This window comes from Lemur catta, chromosome 9, assembly GCF_020740605.2.
Source record: "Lemur catta isolate mLemCat1 chromosome 9, mLemCat1.pri, whole genome shotgun sequence".
Taxonomy (NCBI): domain Eukaryota; kingdom Metazoa; phylum Chordata; class Mammalia; order Primates; family Lemuridae; genus Lemur; species Lemur catta.
The window spans coordinates 21,934,054-21,950,022 of record NC_059136.1 but is presented as its reverse complement, the minus strand read 5'-3'; the positions used below and the strand labels follow the sequence as shown (position 1 = coordinate 21,950,022).

The window sequence follows — 15,969 nt, the reverse complement described above, 5'->3', positions numbered from 1 at the left end:
GGCCTGACTAGAGTGGGGGTTGGGATACCCTCCTGAAGCTGCGTATAGGACACTTCCCAGTCACTTAGGTGTGGCTCTTCAGAGAGTGCAGAGGACCCTCCTGCACCCTCCATCATCTTCAAAATCCCCCTGTTCCCTCTGCTGACAGCTGCATCCCCAAGCTTCTGCTGTTCAGAAATGCTCTTTTACTAAATAACATGTGAACTTGTTTTCTCATCTATTTGGCAGTTTTAACTGTGACATACAGTAACAACAACCTGATTTTTTTTCTTTGCTGTAAAAGTAATTTGTCACTGACTCTGGAGCATTTTATCAATTTGACTGAACTGCACTTCTCAAGCCCCATGCAGACACGATGAGATATGCAGGTGAAAAAGGCTAGCTCCTCTCTTCCAGTTGCTTAAAATAACAGCCTTGATAGGACCTTACTGAAGCATTTCATAAGGTTGGTTGTGTCTTGGCTCTGATTCTCCAAACATGAGTTTTTGTTTTTCATTGTGGTCTTCTCCTTTTATTAGGCCAAGTATACTTTGAATAATGCAGCCAGTATCCTCCGTTGAGTACACACAGGTTAATGAATCGGGGATAGAGCAAACTTAACGACTGCTTCTCCCTTCATTTTTCATTCCAGTTGGCTTGTATCACCTAGGTCTGCACATATCGGTAGGATTGCTGAGGTTTTTAAAAGGTTCGATGATTTTGACAGAGAACCACATTAGCTTTTAAACCAATGAAATTTTCAGAAATGTTAGTGGTCCATTTAAGTAAAAATACCTGAGAGTTATTAGTGGGAGAGTAAGGTGTTAGCTATGCATTTCGTCAAGAGAATTGTTAAAACTCTCATATCACATGATTACTACCTACGCTTTTTTCATTGGTCATTAACCTTAACATTCTAAGTTGTCTCAATATATATTAACTTTGTTTGTTATATAAATTATATTTCCTCTAGCATTAATAAGAAAGAAAATATTCATATTTACTATGGAAAACAAAATTTAGAGAAACCATAACTACAAGGTTATTAGAAATAACCTTTTCAGGACTCTGGAAATCTCTAACTTTGGAGTCATAATGCTAGGAAGAGTAAGTTATATCAAAATTTTCACTTGGCTTTTCTGAAGCAATGCTGTGGTCATGTTTCAACTCCTCAACATTAATCATTTTAACAAGAATTTAAGTAAATTCTGAAAGATTAATGCTGTGGCAATTCATTTCTGGAACTTATAAAAAAAACCCACCAGTTTTCCAAAAGCTCATTTTTGGAAATTAGGTGTTTCAGTTAGTGAATGATAGTTAATTGGAACAAAACTTAACAACTGAAAACATCACTGACCTAGTTCTTCTTTCAACATTTGCAAACACAAACACGTCGTTTTACTTACACCCTGTGCATTTGATGTTCAGATGTATCAGGATGGGCTGGGCTAAGCTGTGTAAAACACTGGCCCTGGCATCTCAGCGGTTTGACATAACAAAGGGTTTTTTTTGCTTCAAACATGTCTAGTTTGTCAGTGGGGATCCCTGCTGGACAGAGGCACCAGCGTTTTGTGATGCCATCATATCAACACACAGTTTTCAGGGTCACCTTGGCAAGGAAGAGACAGTGGAGAGCTGACAGCTGCCTTTAAATGCCACACTGGGAAGGTGTTTCTCATTTACTCACAGCCCAGTGGCCTGTTGGCCTTGCAGCTCCACCTACCTCTGGTGCTGGGAGACCTTCCTGGAGTACAGCAGGGAGAAGAGTGACAGGTGTGAGGAGCTCTGACAATCCATTAGCAAACCACTACCCAAAACACATTCTAAAAGATTTTTTTTAGGGTTATACATGTTATGATGACTTGTCTTTTGCGTTAGAATATTACATAGTGGCCAACCAGGAGGAGTGACTAGAATCTGCCTGAATGTTGGTGGTTATGGACAAAATGAAAAATGTATTCTCTTAATTTCTTTTTTTTTAAGTCCCCCTCCCAACTTGCATTCTCTGAATTTCAAGGAACCTGAGAAGTGATGGGTCAGTGCCAGTGGCAAGGCTCTATGATCTCTAGGGACATCTGGGTGCATTTCTCAGGGATAGCCTGCTCTGTTGCCCAACTCCCAGGGCTCTGCTCCTGTGGAATGCAGCTCCCTGCCATTGTATGGTGAGTGATCCCTGTGGTTCCAGGCAGCAGCCCTTCCCGGGGACCAAAGGAAAACCTGCACTGAGGATCGAATGTTACCTTCTCCAAGAAAGCTCAAGTCATATGGCATTTTGAGAATTTACATTCCTTGTTTAATGCAGATACTTTAGCTGCTTGTTCATTCATTTCTTAATGTAATATTTTTGAGTGTGTGTTTCTTCCACTAATCACTGTGAGGGGCACTAGGGACACCAGAGAATAAGGCACGATTCCTAACAGTGCCCAATGCCCCTGCAGCCCTGGCTGGACTCTGTCTTAATGAGCCAGACTTCTTTTTTTTTTTTTTTTTTTTGAGACAAAGTCTCACTCTGTTGCCCAGGCTACAGTGCCATGGCATCAGTCTAGCTCACAGCAACCTCAAACTCCTGGGCTCAAGCAATCCTACTGCCTCAGCCTCCTGAGTAGCTGGGACTACAGGCATGAGCTACCCTGCCCAGCTAATTTTTTCTATGTATTTTTAGTTGTCCAGCTAATTTCTTTCTATTTTTTTTAGTTGAGATGGGGTCTCGCTCTTGCTCAGGCTGGTCTCGAACTCCTGACCTTGAACGATTCTCCAGTCTCGGCCTCCCAGAGTGCTAAGATTACAGGTGTGAGCCGCAGCGCCTGGTCGGCCGAGCCAGACTTCTTTAACAAAGCCAAAATACACAAATGCAAAATGAGAATTCTTAAACTGCATTTAGCATTCTTTCTTATGCTTAGTTATTCTTGTGTAAGGATTTATTCATTTTAATCATTCACAATTTTAGTTCTACTCCTTCATAATATCTAGAGGGCATAATCATATTTTTAATATCGTTGTATTCCTAGGTCTTGAGGGTACAAGTTCAGTACAAACGTTAGCAGAGTCTTGTTTTGAGTGGTGAATAATACTTACCAGGAACACTTCAATTAATTTTTTTAAAGTAGAGGTTGGAAAATCATTTGACATTGGGACTTGAAAAAATAGAAGTCAGTAAAGAAAACATTAGTTATAGCTCTTTCCTTTCTTGCTGACATTCTCATGAGTTTGTCATTGAAGTTCTAGTTCATGTCAGTTTTGACAGTCAAGATCCTTAGAGGCTGTTTGATTTTCACCATCCTTCAAATATGCTTGAGTATACAGAACGATGTTGAGTTAAGCTCTGGTTGGTTCACCCATGCCCTCAGCAGAGTGTGTGGATTTACCTCAGAGACCCTGTGGCACCTAGTGTCTGATGCTAGCATAGCTGTCATGCAGTACGTCACAGTGGTTGTACGTGGGCTATCTTTTCCATGAGACTCTGCAGTCCTCGGGGCAGAGCTTGTGTCCAGTTTATCATTCCCAAGGCCGCAGGGACCCGTACCTGAGTGCACTCAGTGCATGTAATTGCTGCCGCTGTCTCTCAGTCCAACCCAGAAGTTTATCCTGCCACCATTTTTCTCCGCCAATGTGAGTGAGCTGGCATTCAGGGTACAGCCTGGATAATTGGTACTTGTGTGTATCAAAGACAAAGATCCTGCCTCTGTGTATGTATATTTTCATCAGAGGTGCTAGTATTTGGAGAAACCTGCTACCGTCCACACACACTAGCCCTTGAATGTCTTGAAAGTTTTAGTTGTGGCCTTTTAATTGCATATTTGTAGTGCTGTACAACCCACTGCCCCCACTGCCACCACAATCTTCTCCATTTCATTTTTAGAGGTAAATTGGGATGGATACAGAGCAAAATGATAATTTTTCCACTTTTACTGAAGATAAGCTGGGACCAGCCCACTTGTTCTGGCAAGCAATGGTCCTCTGTGCAGGAGTTGGGGATGCTCCCCCTTAAGATGGAAAGGGTATTTGGCTACCACCCTGACCTTCAGCAGGGCTCAGGTGGCACGTCAGTTCAGGCAAGTGTGTGTCTGCTTCTTCCTACATTACAGTTTCATACACTTCCCTCCCCAAGTCGCATATTTGGTATAAGAAGGCCCAATCTCTCCAAGGTTTGGTGGCCTCTTCTGTACAATAGGGATCTGTCTGGCTATCTTTATTGATCATACTGGGTCATCAAAGACATTGCCATGTGACTCAACTTCTTAAATTGGATGTAAAAAGTGCTAATGGTAAAGGATAACTTTGACTACTTTAAAGTTAGGAACCTCAAAAGAAACTATTAAATGAGGGAAAAAGAGGCCATAGAGTAAAAAAAGATGCATGCAAAATATACTCATTGTTACATTTGGAAATTATATCTAAAATATAAAAATAACACCTATATAGATCAGTAAGAACACCCGATAGAAAAATGGGCAGGAATCCTGAATAGACACTTTACGAAAAAGGATATTGAAATTACTGAAATTATTATTAAGCATATGAAAAGGTGCTCAACCTTGTAAGTCATCAGTAAAATGTGAGTTTTGACCACAGTGGGATATCATTATATCTATACCTAAATGGCTAAAATTAAAGATTGACAATACCCAGTATTGCAAGAATGCAGAGCAATGGGAGTGTCATACATTACTGATAAGATTGCATCTATGTACAGTGACTTTTGAAAATGGCAGCATCTACTAAAGTCTAGGACAATGCATTTCTACTGCCCAGAAATTTTGTTTTCAGTTGTATGCCCAACAGAAATATGTACATATGCACACAAAAATACATGTCTGAAAATGCTCATAGCAGCACTGTTTATAATAGCTCCAACTGGAAACAACTTAAATATCTATCAACCCCTAGAAGGGATAAATTGTGGGATAATTATACAGTGTAATATTATACAGAAATAAAAAATGAATTTATTTCTGCAACTGTAACAACAAGACTGAATCTCACAAACATGTTGAGCAAAAGAAAAGTCTGGCAGAAAAGAGTACATATGATAAGATTCCATTTTTAAAGAACTCACAAACAGGCAAATCTGCTCTCTTGGGTAAAGGGCAGAGCCCAGCTGCAGTCCTGGGGGAGGAGAACCTTTTGATGTGGTCCATATCAGTCAGCCTCTGGGTGAGGATGGGTGGGGGTGGTGGAGAATCAAGAGGAGGGACAGCTCAGCAAGGCCCCACGCACCTACACTGGCCTGTCAATACTGGTGGAAAATCTTATCTCAGGCAAAATGCTTAGAAATAGGATCACTTAGGTTTCAGTCACCTTTATTCTTTCCAACTTCAGCTCTTTTAAACTACTCACCTGAAGTAATCATGGCATTTCCTAAGCCTGACTGGAAACCACGCAGAAGCTTCCATGTGTTGAAAGGAAGCCGTTAGCTTCATTCCAAGCTTTGATGCTGTAGCCACAGCTGGAACCTTGGACAGTTCACAGCTGCTTCCCTGGATCTAGCGAGGAGATGGCAGATCTGGAGCTAGATCTTCCTAGCTCTAAGCCTAGCTTCAGTACTCAGTGTGCTTTTCCACGGTGGGCACCTACTCTGTGCCTTGGTACACCCACAAGGTTGCTGTGAGGATTGAATAACTTCATATACACAGAGACCTTAGAAGCAGTGCTGGATGCACAACTATGAGAGATGTGAATGGAGAGTTCAGGCTGATTGTTAAGCAGCCCAGAAAAATACAAGGATGATGAAAAATGATATTGCTTTTGCTGGATTTTAAAAGGCCACTGGAAAGAATAGACATTTTCTCATGATGGAAAACCTGCACAGTCCATAAAACCATTGCATACATGGTTAGATGCTCCCTCCTTTTGGTCTTATGGAAACTGCCCTATGAATAGTGCTATAGTAGAATATAACCCTCATTCTGACCTCCTAAGCCAGATCACCCCATGTTGCCTGTCCTACTCAACCACCCAGCTGCGGGCTGGGGCTCCCCAGGAGGAGGCACTGCACTTGCACACTGGAGGCTCAATGTCTGGGTAAAGGAGAGCTCTAGGACTACCCCACAGACAACCACAGTGTAGCTGTGCAACTGGAAGTCCTAGACTATTTGGGATGAATCTTGCTTGGCCTATTTTAGTCAGTTGAAGGCCAATAGTCGGGAGATAACTTACTACAGGAAGGCAGGCATGGTGGTGTACTATCTATAGTACGTGCAGCCCATTCATGAGTTTTCCTGGGTGGAAGGGTGAGTGTGTGGTGAGTAACTGTTGAGATATTCTCTGGAGATGCATCCTGTGGGCCTCAAGACGTGTAGGTTAGTTCATCTTAACTGTAGGGAATAGATTCATCAGGACAGCACTGCTTTTGGTCAAAGGCAGCTGCAAAACATCCAGAGCAAGGAACATGTACAATGTCTTCTTTATAAAAGATTATTAAGTTACATTTCTCAATATATTAAACTAACCACATTGTGGGAGAGATTTCAGATAAATAAACCAGACTTATTCATAAGTAGTGAAAGCATTCCATCCAAAGACTGAACACACGAGAGGAATCCAACGTAGTGGCATGGAAAGGAATTCTCTCAGACTGGAGATTGGATCCTGGCTTTGCCCCCAGTAAGCTATGTAGCCTGAAGAAAACCGGTTAATCTTTAGGAGCCTCAGTTTCCTCACGGGCTGGGGTGCTGAGAGATGACTGGCAGGTGTCTGTGCCCGGGAGGCTGCCCGGTCAATGCTGGAAGCCCTTGTCCTACATTCATTTGAATTGTGTTGCTCAGGGCTTCAGCAATGGGGAGAAAAGAGGCTCATTTAGCTCTTTGTTCTGCATGGAAACTTGACTCTGTTGGAGATACAAATGAAAGTTCAGAGCCACTTCCCACAGATTTTGCTTTAAGGCATGGCGAAGCTCTTGGTGAGGGATAGATGCCCATTCAAGGAGAGGCTTGATAGAAGCACCAGGGGATAAAGACAACTCAGGTGAACAATACTGTTTATCCTGTTTGTCTCCACTCAACTGAACTTTTAATTTTTAGAAAAAAGAGTCTCAACAGCACATTGTTAGAATTTGTAATAGAATGTGAACCTGGAAATTGTGATGTTCCCATCAGTGATTTTTTTCTTCCCCCACACTATAAAAGAACGTATCACTTCATCCTTTGTCAATGTCACGGAGGAGCCAGTTCTAAGTGAGAACAGAGAGGAATGTTGCTTGTAGTGAGTGTTTGTGGTGGTGGGGGGTCTTAGAAGGTGCCACTTCTGCCAAGTGAAGTGACATGTGCCTGTGGTCCCAGATACCTGGGAGGCTAAGGCAGGAGGGTCATTCAAGCCCAGGAGTTTGAGCCTGCAATGAGCTATGATGGTGCCACTGCACTACAGCCTGGGCAACAGAGTTAGACCCTCTCTCTTAAACAACAAACAAACAAAAAACAAAAAAATAAGGTGCCACTTTGACTCCTTAGTGAAGGGACCAGGCATTACCAAGCAGTTATGCTTGTGCACAGGCAGTTTGATTAGTGCTGCTGGCTCTGTAGACAGCAAGATTAAAATTAAGGGAGAAATTGAAGTTTTGCAAGAGCAAGGTAGGTCTTCATTCAGTTGTAGGTTGTTGCAGGGAATTTTTCTGACAAGACAAATAGAACCTATTCTGAAGTTGGATTGATAAGTGCTATGGCAGGAGTTGTGGCTGGATGAAAACTCAGGGCTCCAGAAATGATAAGGGAAAATAGAGCTATAAAAGGAGCATTTGAGGAGCTTCCGGCTTCCCGTCATGACTGAAATTTCTCTCAGGATCATGGAAAATATCTTGTGTTCTTACTGACTTTTAGAAGTTCTTATTGCCATACAGCAGAGTAAACAAGAGGATGCCTTTTCTGACTGTCAAAAACATTACCCAAGGAAAGTGAATTGATGCAATTTTTTCTTATGAAGAATGTAGAGAAGAGAAGTGATGATCCATCTTTAGGGAGCAGTCAAGGAATCAACCACCCGAGGTGATGGATTAGGCAAACAAGTGTCTGTCTGTCTTCTGTACTGTGGAAGGTATTCTGGAGAGTTCAAGCAGAAGTAACAAAGTCTGTGAGGCAGACAAAGCTAACACAGATGGCCAAATCAGGCCACTCCAGCTCCTTTGCTTAGAAAACTTCCTGACTTCTCCTTATGCCAGCACGACACTATTTTGGTTACTGTAGCCTTGTAATAAGTTTTGAAATTGGGAAGTGTGGATTCTTCCTAGAAATTGTACTAGATCTATAGCTATCCTTGAATGGTATTGACATCTAAGAAATGTTGGGATGTGTTTCCAGTTTTTTAAACCTTTGTTAGTTTCAACCAACAATGTTTCATAGTTTTCAGTATATAAAAATATCCTGCCTTCTTGCTTTATTCATTCCCAGGTAATTTATTCATTTAGATGCTATTATAAATAGAATTGCTTTCTTGAATTTCTTTTTCAGATTGTTCATTGCAGGTGTACAGAAAGACAATTGATATTTGTGTGTTGATCATAGTATACCTAGCAAATTTGTTTGAATTTTTTGCTTTTTGCAAATTCTTTGAGATTCTCTATATGTAGGATTGTGTCATTTTTTAACAGAGAAAATTTTACTTCTTCATTCTTTTGTCCATTTTAAAAATTGTATTATTTGTTTTTTTGTTGTTGTTGAGGTGTAGGAGTTTGATGTAGTCACATTAGTCTATTTTTGCTTTCATTGCTTGTGCTTTTGTTGTTATATCCAAGAAATCATTGCCGAGTCCAACATAAGGAATCTTTTCCTCTGTTTTCTTTTAGGAGTTTTATAGTTTCAGGCTTTATGATTAGATTTTAATATATTTTGAATTAATTTTTATATGTGGTATAAGATAAGGGTCCAACTTCATTCTTTTGCATATGGATATTCAGTATCCTCAACAACATTTGTTGAAGAGACTGCTCTTCCCCATTGAGATCTTGCCTTCTTGTCAAAGATCATTTGACCATAAACACAAGTGTTTATTTCTAGGCTCTCTATTCTATTCTACTGTCCTGTTTCTTTCTGTGCCTTGTGATTATTGTTGTTGTTGAAAACTGGACATTTGAATATTATAATGTAGTAACCCTGGAAATCATTTTCTCTCCCTTCCCTGGGGCCTTTTTTTTTTTTTTTTTAACCATTGAAGGCTGTAATAGTCTGTTTGTTTTGTGAATTTTCCAAACTGTTTTTGAAACAGTATTCCTCTTCATATGTGGTCACTGAAATCTCTGTTCCTTAGTGGCTGCTTAGTTTGTTCAGCTGGTGTTTTGATAGAGATTTTCTTGAATACTAGAAGCTGAAAACAAACAAATTACAACAAAAACATCTCTCCCAGTTTTACAGATTGGCTCTGTGCTGGAACAATCCTTTAGCACATGGGCCTGGCTGAGACTGGGCATCAGCCTTGAGGTGAAAGTCTGGGGAATTCTGGCTTTTCTGAGCACGAGCCTTTCCCTGTGCATGCATGTGGCTTTCTATATTCCCTCCTATAATTGGCTGCTTTTGAATGCTCTGATTTCACAAAGAAACTCTCTCTGTCTTTTGCTTCTGTGCCTCAGGTAGCCTATTCTATTTTTAAACCATAATCTTTTCTTCAGGCCTCTGTGGATTGTTAGTTTGGCTTGCAGTGTTTTTGAACAATGCCTCCCATTTTTCTGGCCTGAGTTCTGTCTTGGATGAAAGAGAGATGAATCCCTTGCATTAGTGCTTCAGTTATGCTCCAATCAGATTAGAACAGACATATGCAATAATTTGTGAATGAGGTCTGCTCTGCTCTCTCTGAACCAGGGACCAGGGTCCTGCACTGGGAATGCAGGCTACGCCACTTCATGACCCCTGACGTGCTGGGGAGGACATGAGGCATGGGCAAGCAAAATGCAGCAAATCCTTCCTGCCATCTGAAGTTGGCTTTTTCTTGACCTGATGTTTGCCTGGTTGCTGTAAACCTTTCATTGTTTTTAAGAATTTGGACAAAGTTGGTTTTAACAGTTTCTCCTCGTTTCTCTATGAGGACAAGAGCTGAGAACTGCCTATTCCACCATGTTGCTGATATCACTCTGACACTTTCTTCTTTATGCTCTGTTCTTGGATATGCTGTTACCTTTGTCTTGGAATGCCTCCTTCCCTCTTCACCTGAAAAATTATATTCATCTTCTAGGATCTTGTTTGAATACCATTCTTTTGGTGGAAACTTCTCTCAATCCCCATGTCTTGTTACTCTTTCTGGGTGGACATGTGCAACTCTATTACATCACGTATAACTTTCCTTACATGTACATGCTTTCCACTGGATGGTGAGCCCCTTGAAATTTACAGTGGCATCTTACTTACATTCCCATCCATATCTCTTAAGCTCAGAGGCTGGCATGGAGCAGGTGTCCAAAAGTGGCATATAAAACAGTTCAGATTAAGGGGATGCTCAGTGAGAACCAGATGATTCGAATTCTTCCTGACATTGTGAGAAGATTGGTCTTGCAAGAGTGGAGAAGTGGGTATACTTTGGAAAACAGAAATAAAGAGGGATAGTAGGAGACATGGGGGTGGTCTGGATATATCTTTAAATTTTATAAATCACATGCAATTAACTGTCATTGTTTTCCAGAAAATAGTCTATATTTAAGCCCTCAAAGGTAGAGTAAGGGTAATAGAAATAATTTGAAACAATCAGCACATATACTTTTTATTAAAAAGTTTTTAAAAACACAAGGTATAGAATTGTCAAGAATTTTGGTTAACAAGATACTTCATTCACCCAAATAATTTTTATTATTTAAAAGATTTTTTTCCTTCAAATACATAAACAATTGAGATCTCAGTGCATTTTTTCTTGAAAAAAACAACTGAATAGTTTTTTGCTTTTCCCACTTACAAACTTGCCTGATCTACTTTGGTCTTGGGGAACTCCCCCATCTTTTTGATGAACTCTGACTTTAGCCTCTGACTCTTGAGGGTGTGAGATGGCTGGCTTTGTAATGATTTTAATGAAAGCCATACACATAAATATCTATCAGATACACACTTACATATAAGCAGGCATAAAGTTTGTGCAACCTGTCTAGTGAATTTGATAATGCCCCAGTTTTTTTTTAACTTTTAGTATTCTAAGTCCATCTTGCATGAAATGTTTACTAGAGAGAGCAAAAATATTCTAATAAATTCAATGAACTGTAGAGTTGGCATCAGACCCAGAGTGTTTGGAGATGACATGTTTGCCCCTTTCCCAGTGAAGAAGAGCAGCACACAGGCATCACACTGAGAAGTCTCCTTGCGCAGCTTTGTTCTGGCTTCCTCCTGACCCTCCAGCACCTCTGTCCTCAGGCGATCTTTGATCTGTTTTCTGCCACTGTAGAGTGCAAGCTTTTTTGTAAAGGGGCAGATAGTAAGTATTTGAGGCTTTGTAGGCTGTACATGCTCTGTCACAAATACTAAACACTACTGTTGTAGTGGTAGGGGAGTCATAGGAAATATGTAAATCAATGGCTGTAGATGTGTTTCAATAAAATTTTATTTACTAAAACTGGCGGAAGGGCAGTTTTGACCCATGGGCTGAAGTTTGTCAAACCCTGCTATTTGCGTCTTTTAGAGGTTTATATAAAAGAATCATTTAATATGTCACATTTTTTGGTTTGGCTTCTTTCATTTAGCATAATTATTATGAGATTTATCTATGTGGTAGTGTACATCAATAGTTCATTTCTTTTTATTGCTGAGTATTATTTCATGGTTTGAATATGATACAATTTTTTTGGTACACATTCACCTATTGATGGATATTTGGATTGCGTCCAGTTTGGGCTATCAAAACTAAAACTACCAATAAATATTGTGTTTGGTTCTTTGTATCATCACGTGCTTTAATTTCTCTTGGGTAAATACCTAAAAGTAGAATGGTTGGGTCATATGGTAGGTTTATGGATAATGTTTTTAAAAACTACCAAACTGTTTTCCAAAATGGTTGTACCAGTTTGCAATCCCACCAGCAGTGCACGAAAGTTCTGGTTCCTTCATATCCTTGTCAACACTTAGTTTGGTCAGTGTTTTTAATTTTATGTATTCTAAGGTATATTGTGAAATGTCATTTTGGTTTTACTTTGCATTTTTCTAATGAATAGTGATGTTTGAGCATGTTTTCATGTGCTCATTTGCTCTTTGTTAATGTCTGTTCAAAATATTCCCCATTTTAATTGGGTTGTTTGTTTACTTATTGTTCAATTTTGAGAATCTTTAAAACAAATATTCTAGATACGAGTCTTTTATCAGATAGATGATTTGCAAATATTTTCTCCCAGTTTTTGGCTTGTCTCTGCTTTTACTTAACAGTGCCTTTTGAAAAGCAGGAATTTATAATTTTGATCAAGTACAATTAATATCAAGTTTTTCCTTTTATAGATCATGCTTTTAATGTTGTATCTAAGAAATCTTTGCACAACCCAAGATCACAGAGATTTTTTCCTATATTTTGTTCTAGAAGTTTTATAGTTATGTTTTATAATACATTTAGGCCTATGATCCTTTTGCATTAAATTTTATATATGATTAATCAACAGATCAAAGTAAAATTTCTTTGCATATGGATATCAAATTTTTCCAGCATCATATGTGGAAAAGTCTATACTCCTTTACTAAACTGCTATTGAACCTTTGTCAAAAATCAATTGCCAAGAATGTGTGGGTATATTTCTGGATTCTCCATTGATGAATTTATCTTGGTGTAGTACCATACTGTTTTTATTATTGTTGCTTTATAATAAATCTTGAAGTGAGCTGATGTATACTCTCCAACTTTATTCTTTTTTTTCAAAGTTATGTAGGCTATTCTAAGTCCTTTGCATTCTTATATGAATTTTAGAACCAGTTTGTTAATTTCTGCACAGAAGATTGCTTGGAGTTCTACAAAACATTCTCAGCAAAAACTAAAGAAGATGTAATAAATGGAGATACATATATGTTGTGTTCATAGGTTAAAAGATTTTATAATATATTTTTAAAATGCTAATTCTTCCCAAATTAATCCATATATACTGCCCCCCACCCACCCAAAGGTGCCCACACTCCAATTCCTGGTGGTAATGCCTGCATATGTTACATAGCAAAGGAAATTTACAGATAGAATTTAGGTTATAAACCTTAATACAGGGAAATTTTTCTGGATTATTCAGGTAGACCCAATGAAATAATATGGGCCTAAAAATGGAAGAGGAAGATAGAAGAGTCCATTAGAGAGATGTAGCAGAAGAAGAGGCAGGAGAGATTTGAAGTGTGACAGGGACTCAAGTCACCATTGCTGGCTTTGGAGGTGGAGGAAGGGGGCATGAGCCCCAGGACTGTGGGTGGCCTTTAGAAGCTGAGAACAGCTTTTGGGTGACAACCAGCAAGGAAACAGGGACTCCAGTTTTACAGTTGCAAGGAATTGAGTTATGTCAACAATCTGAGTGAGCAAGGGAACAGATTCTCTCCCAGAGCTTCCAAAAAGGAATATGGCCCTGTGAATACCTTGACTTTGGCTTTATGAGACTCTAATCCGACACCCTGCTTTGAACCCACCATACTCTGACCTATGAAAACTGTGATATAATAAATAGGTGCTATTTTAAGCCACTATGTTTATGATAATTTGTTATAGCAGCTATAGAAAACTGTATACTTTTTATACGTATAGAATCTATACTCATGTCACCGATATTATTCTTAATATTGGCAATTTTGTCTTCTTACATTTTGTCCTAAAAGTTTATCAATCTTACCAGTCTTCTCAAAGAACAAGGTTTTGGTATCATTACTTTTTTCTAATACTTTTCCATTTTCTATTTCGTGGGTTCCTGCTCCAATTTTTATTACTTGTGTTCTTCTTATTTTGGATTTCATTTGCTCTACTCAGTAAGAAAAAAATTAAACAGATTATTTGAACAAAAGCTTTGTGAAAGAAGATACATGGATGGCAAATAAGTACATGAATAGATGTTCAACATCATTAGTCACTAGGGAAATGTAATTTGAATTCACAATAAGGTACCACTTCACTCCCATTGGAATATCTAAAATCAAAAAAGCTGACCAAGTCTTGGTGAAGATGTGGAGGAACTAGAATTCTCACACACTGCTGGTAGCATTGTAAAATGCTACAACCATTTTGGAAAATAGTTTTGAAGTTTCTTAAAACATAAATGTTCCATATAACATTCTGTAATGTTAACTTATATAATCCAACCATCCTATTCCTAAGTATTTACCCAAGGGAACTAAAAGCTTATGTACATGTAAATAATTGTATATGAAAAAATGTTCATGCATGTTCATTTGAAATAACCAAAAAAATTGAAACAATCCAAACATTTGTTAATAGGTGAATGGTATATATGTTGTAACATATCCATACAGTGGCATACTGTTAAACAATGAAAAAGGGAATGAACTATTGATCCACACATCAACATTGAAGGATCTTAAAATGATTATGCTGAATATTGATTTTTTGTCTGGATGATCTGTCCATTGAGAAGCAGACAAAAATTGTATCTATATAATTTATAGAAAATCTGCACTTATAGAAAATATAGAAAATGTAAACTAATCTATAGTGAAAGAAAAGAGATGAATGGTTCACTGGGAGTATATGGGGGTGACAAGAGGAGCCAGAAGGGATACAAGAACATGGGCATGAATAAACTTCTTGGGGTGATGGTAAGTTCATTATCTTGATTGTAGTGTTGGTTTCATGAGTATACACATAAGCCCAAATGGACATTGTACTTTTTAAATGTATGCTGTTTGCAGTATGTCAATTATCCTCAATAAAGAAAAAAGAAATCAGAAGATAAAAAATTAATTGGCATGTTAACAATTGAACTATATCTATATGTCCCTTTACCTATTTTTCAGGATGGATTGCTATTCTGGGTGCCATCTGGTTGCTAATATTAGCTGATATTCATGATTTTGAGATAATTCTACACAGAGTGGAATGGGCAACCCTTCTATTCTTTGCAGCGCTCTTTGTTCTGATGGAGGTAGGATTTTGGAACTTTTGCATTATGATCTTTTACCTGATATTTGTATTTTATGTGTTATTTAGTGAATGAAAAAAGCCCAAGTCTGTAAGTCTCTCCACATATTCCCTAAGTGCAAAATAATGGAGATAGTGATTAGACTATTTCAAGTTAACCAACTTTTTACCTCAGCCATCTAAATATTTTCATAAAATTGTTTATTTGGGCCGGGCGCGGAGGCTCACGCCTGTAATCCTAGCACTCTGAGAGGCCGAGGCGGGTGGATCATTTGAGCTCAGGAGTTCGAGACCAGCCTGAGCAAGAGCGAGACCCCGTCTCTACTAAACATAGAAAGAAATTATACGGACAGCTAAAAATATATATAGAAAAATTAGCCAGGCATGGTGGCGCATGCCTGTAGTCACAGCTACTCGGGAGGCAGAGGCAGGAGGATTGCCTGAGCCCACGAGTCTGAGGTTGCTGTGAGCAAGGTTGACGCCACAGCACTCTAGCCCGGGCAACAGAGTAAGACTCTGTCTCAAAAAAAAAAAAAAAAAAATTGTTTATTTGATTGCTTTTTAAGAAAAAATCTTGAGTTCTCTTTGTGGCTTGTAAACTTCTTCTTCTTTTTTTTTTTTTTGTCTGCCTTTATCAATATTAATTAAGTCTCTGAAACCAAAAGGAATGCCTTGTAAAGACAAGGGTGCATGTTGACGGGATGCTGCAAGGGTGTGTGTGGGGGAGCCCCGCCCTGCTACCTGGTCTTTCTGAGATGCTCAGCTGAATCAGATTGGGGTGGGGCAGCTGGTTTTCACTGGGGACCCATCTACTGCCACATGCGGGTCTCATTGCTTTCTCCACCTGTTTCTTCGGAGCCCTCCCAACTCATTCCGTCAGCCTTCCACACTTAACATACTGGCAACAGGGTACCCGGCTTCTGCCTCTGGGGGACATCTGGCCCTAGAGGCATGTACTTTGTCCTTTTGAACACTGGCCTTCACCCTACAGCT

The 15,969-nt window shown here is 39.2% G+C and overlaps 1 protein-coding gene across 1 annotated transcript in view; it reads left to right on the top strand.

Moving 5' to 3' along the window:
- The window catches only part of OCA2 (OCA2 melanosomal transmembrane protein), a 178,216-nt gene that overhangs the window by 88,990 nt on the left and 73,257 nt on the right, over positions 1-15,969 (top strand). Inside the window, exon 18 of the mRNA XM_045560414.1 lies at positions 14,853-14,980. Coding sequence (XP_045416370.1) covers positions 14,853-14,980 — 128 coding nt within the window. The remainder of the gene's footprint in view (positions 1-14,852; positions 14,981-15,969) is intronic.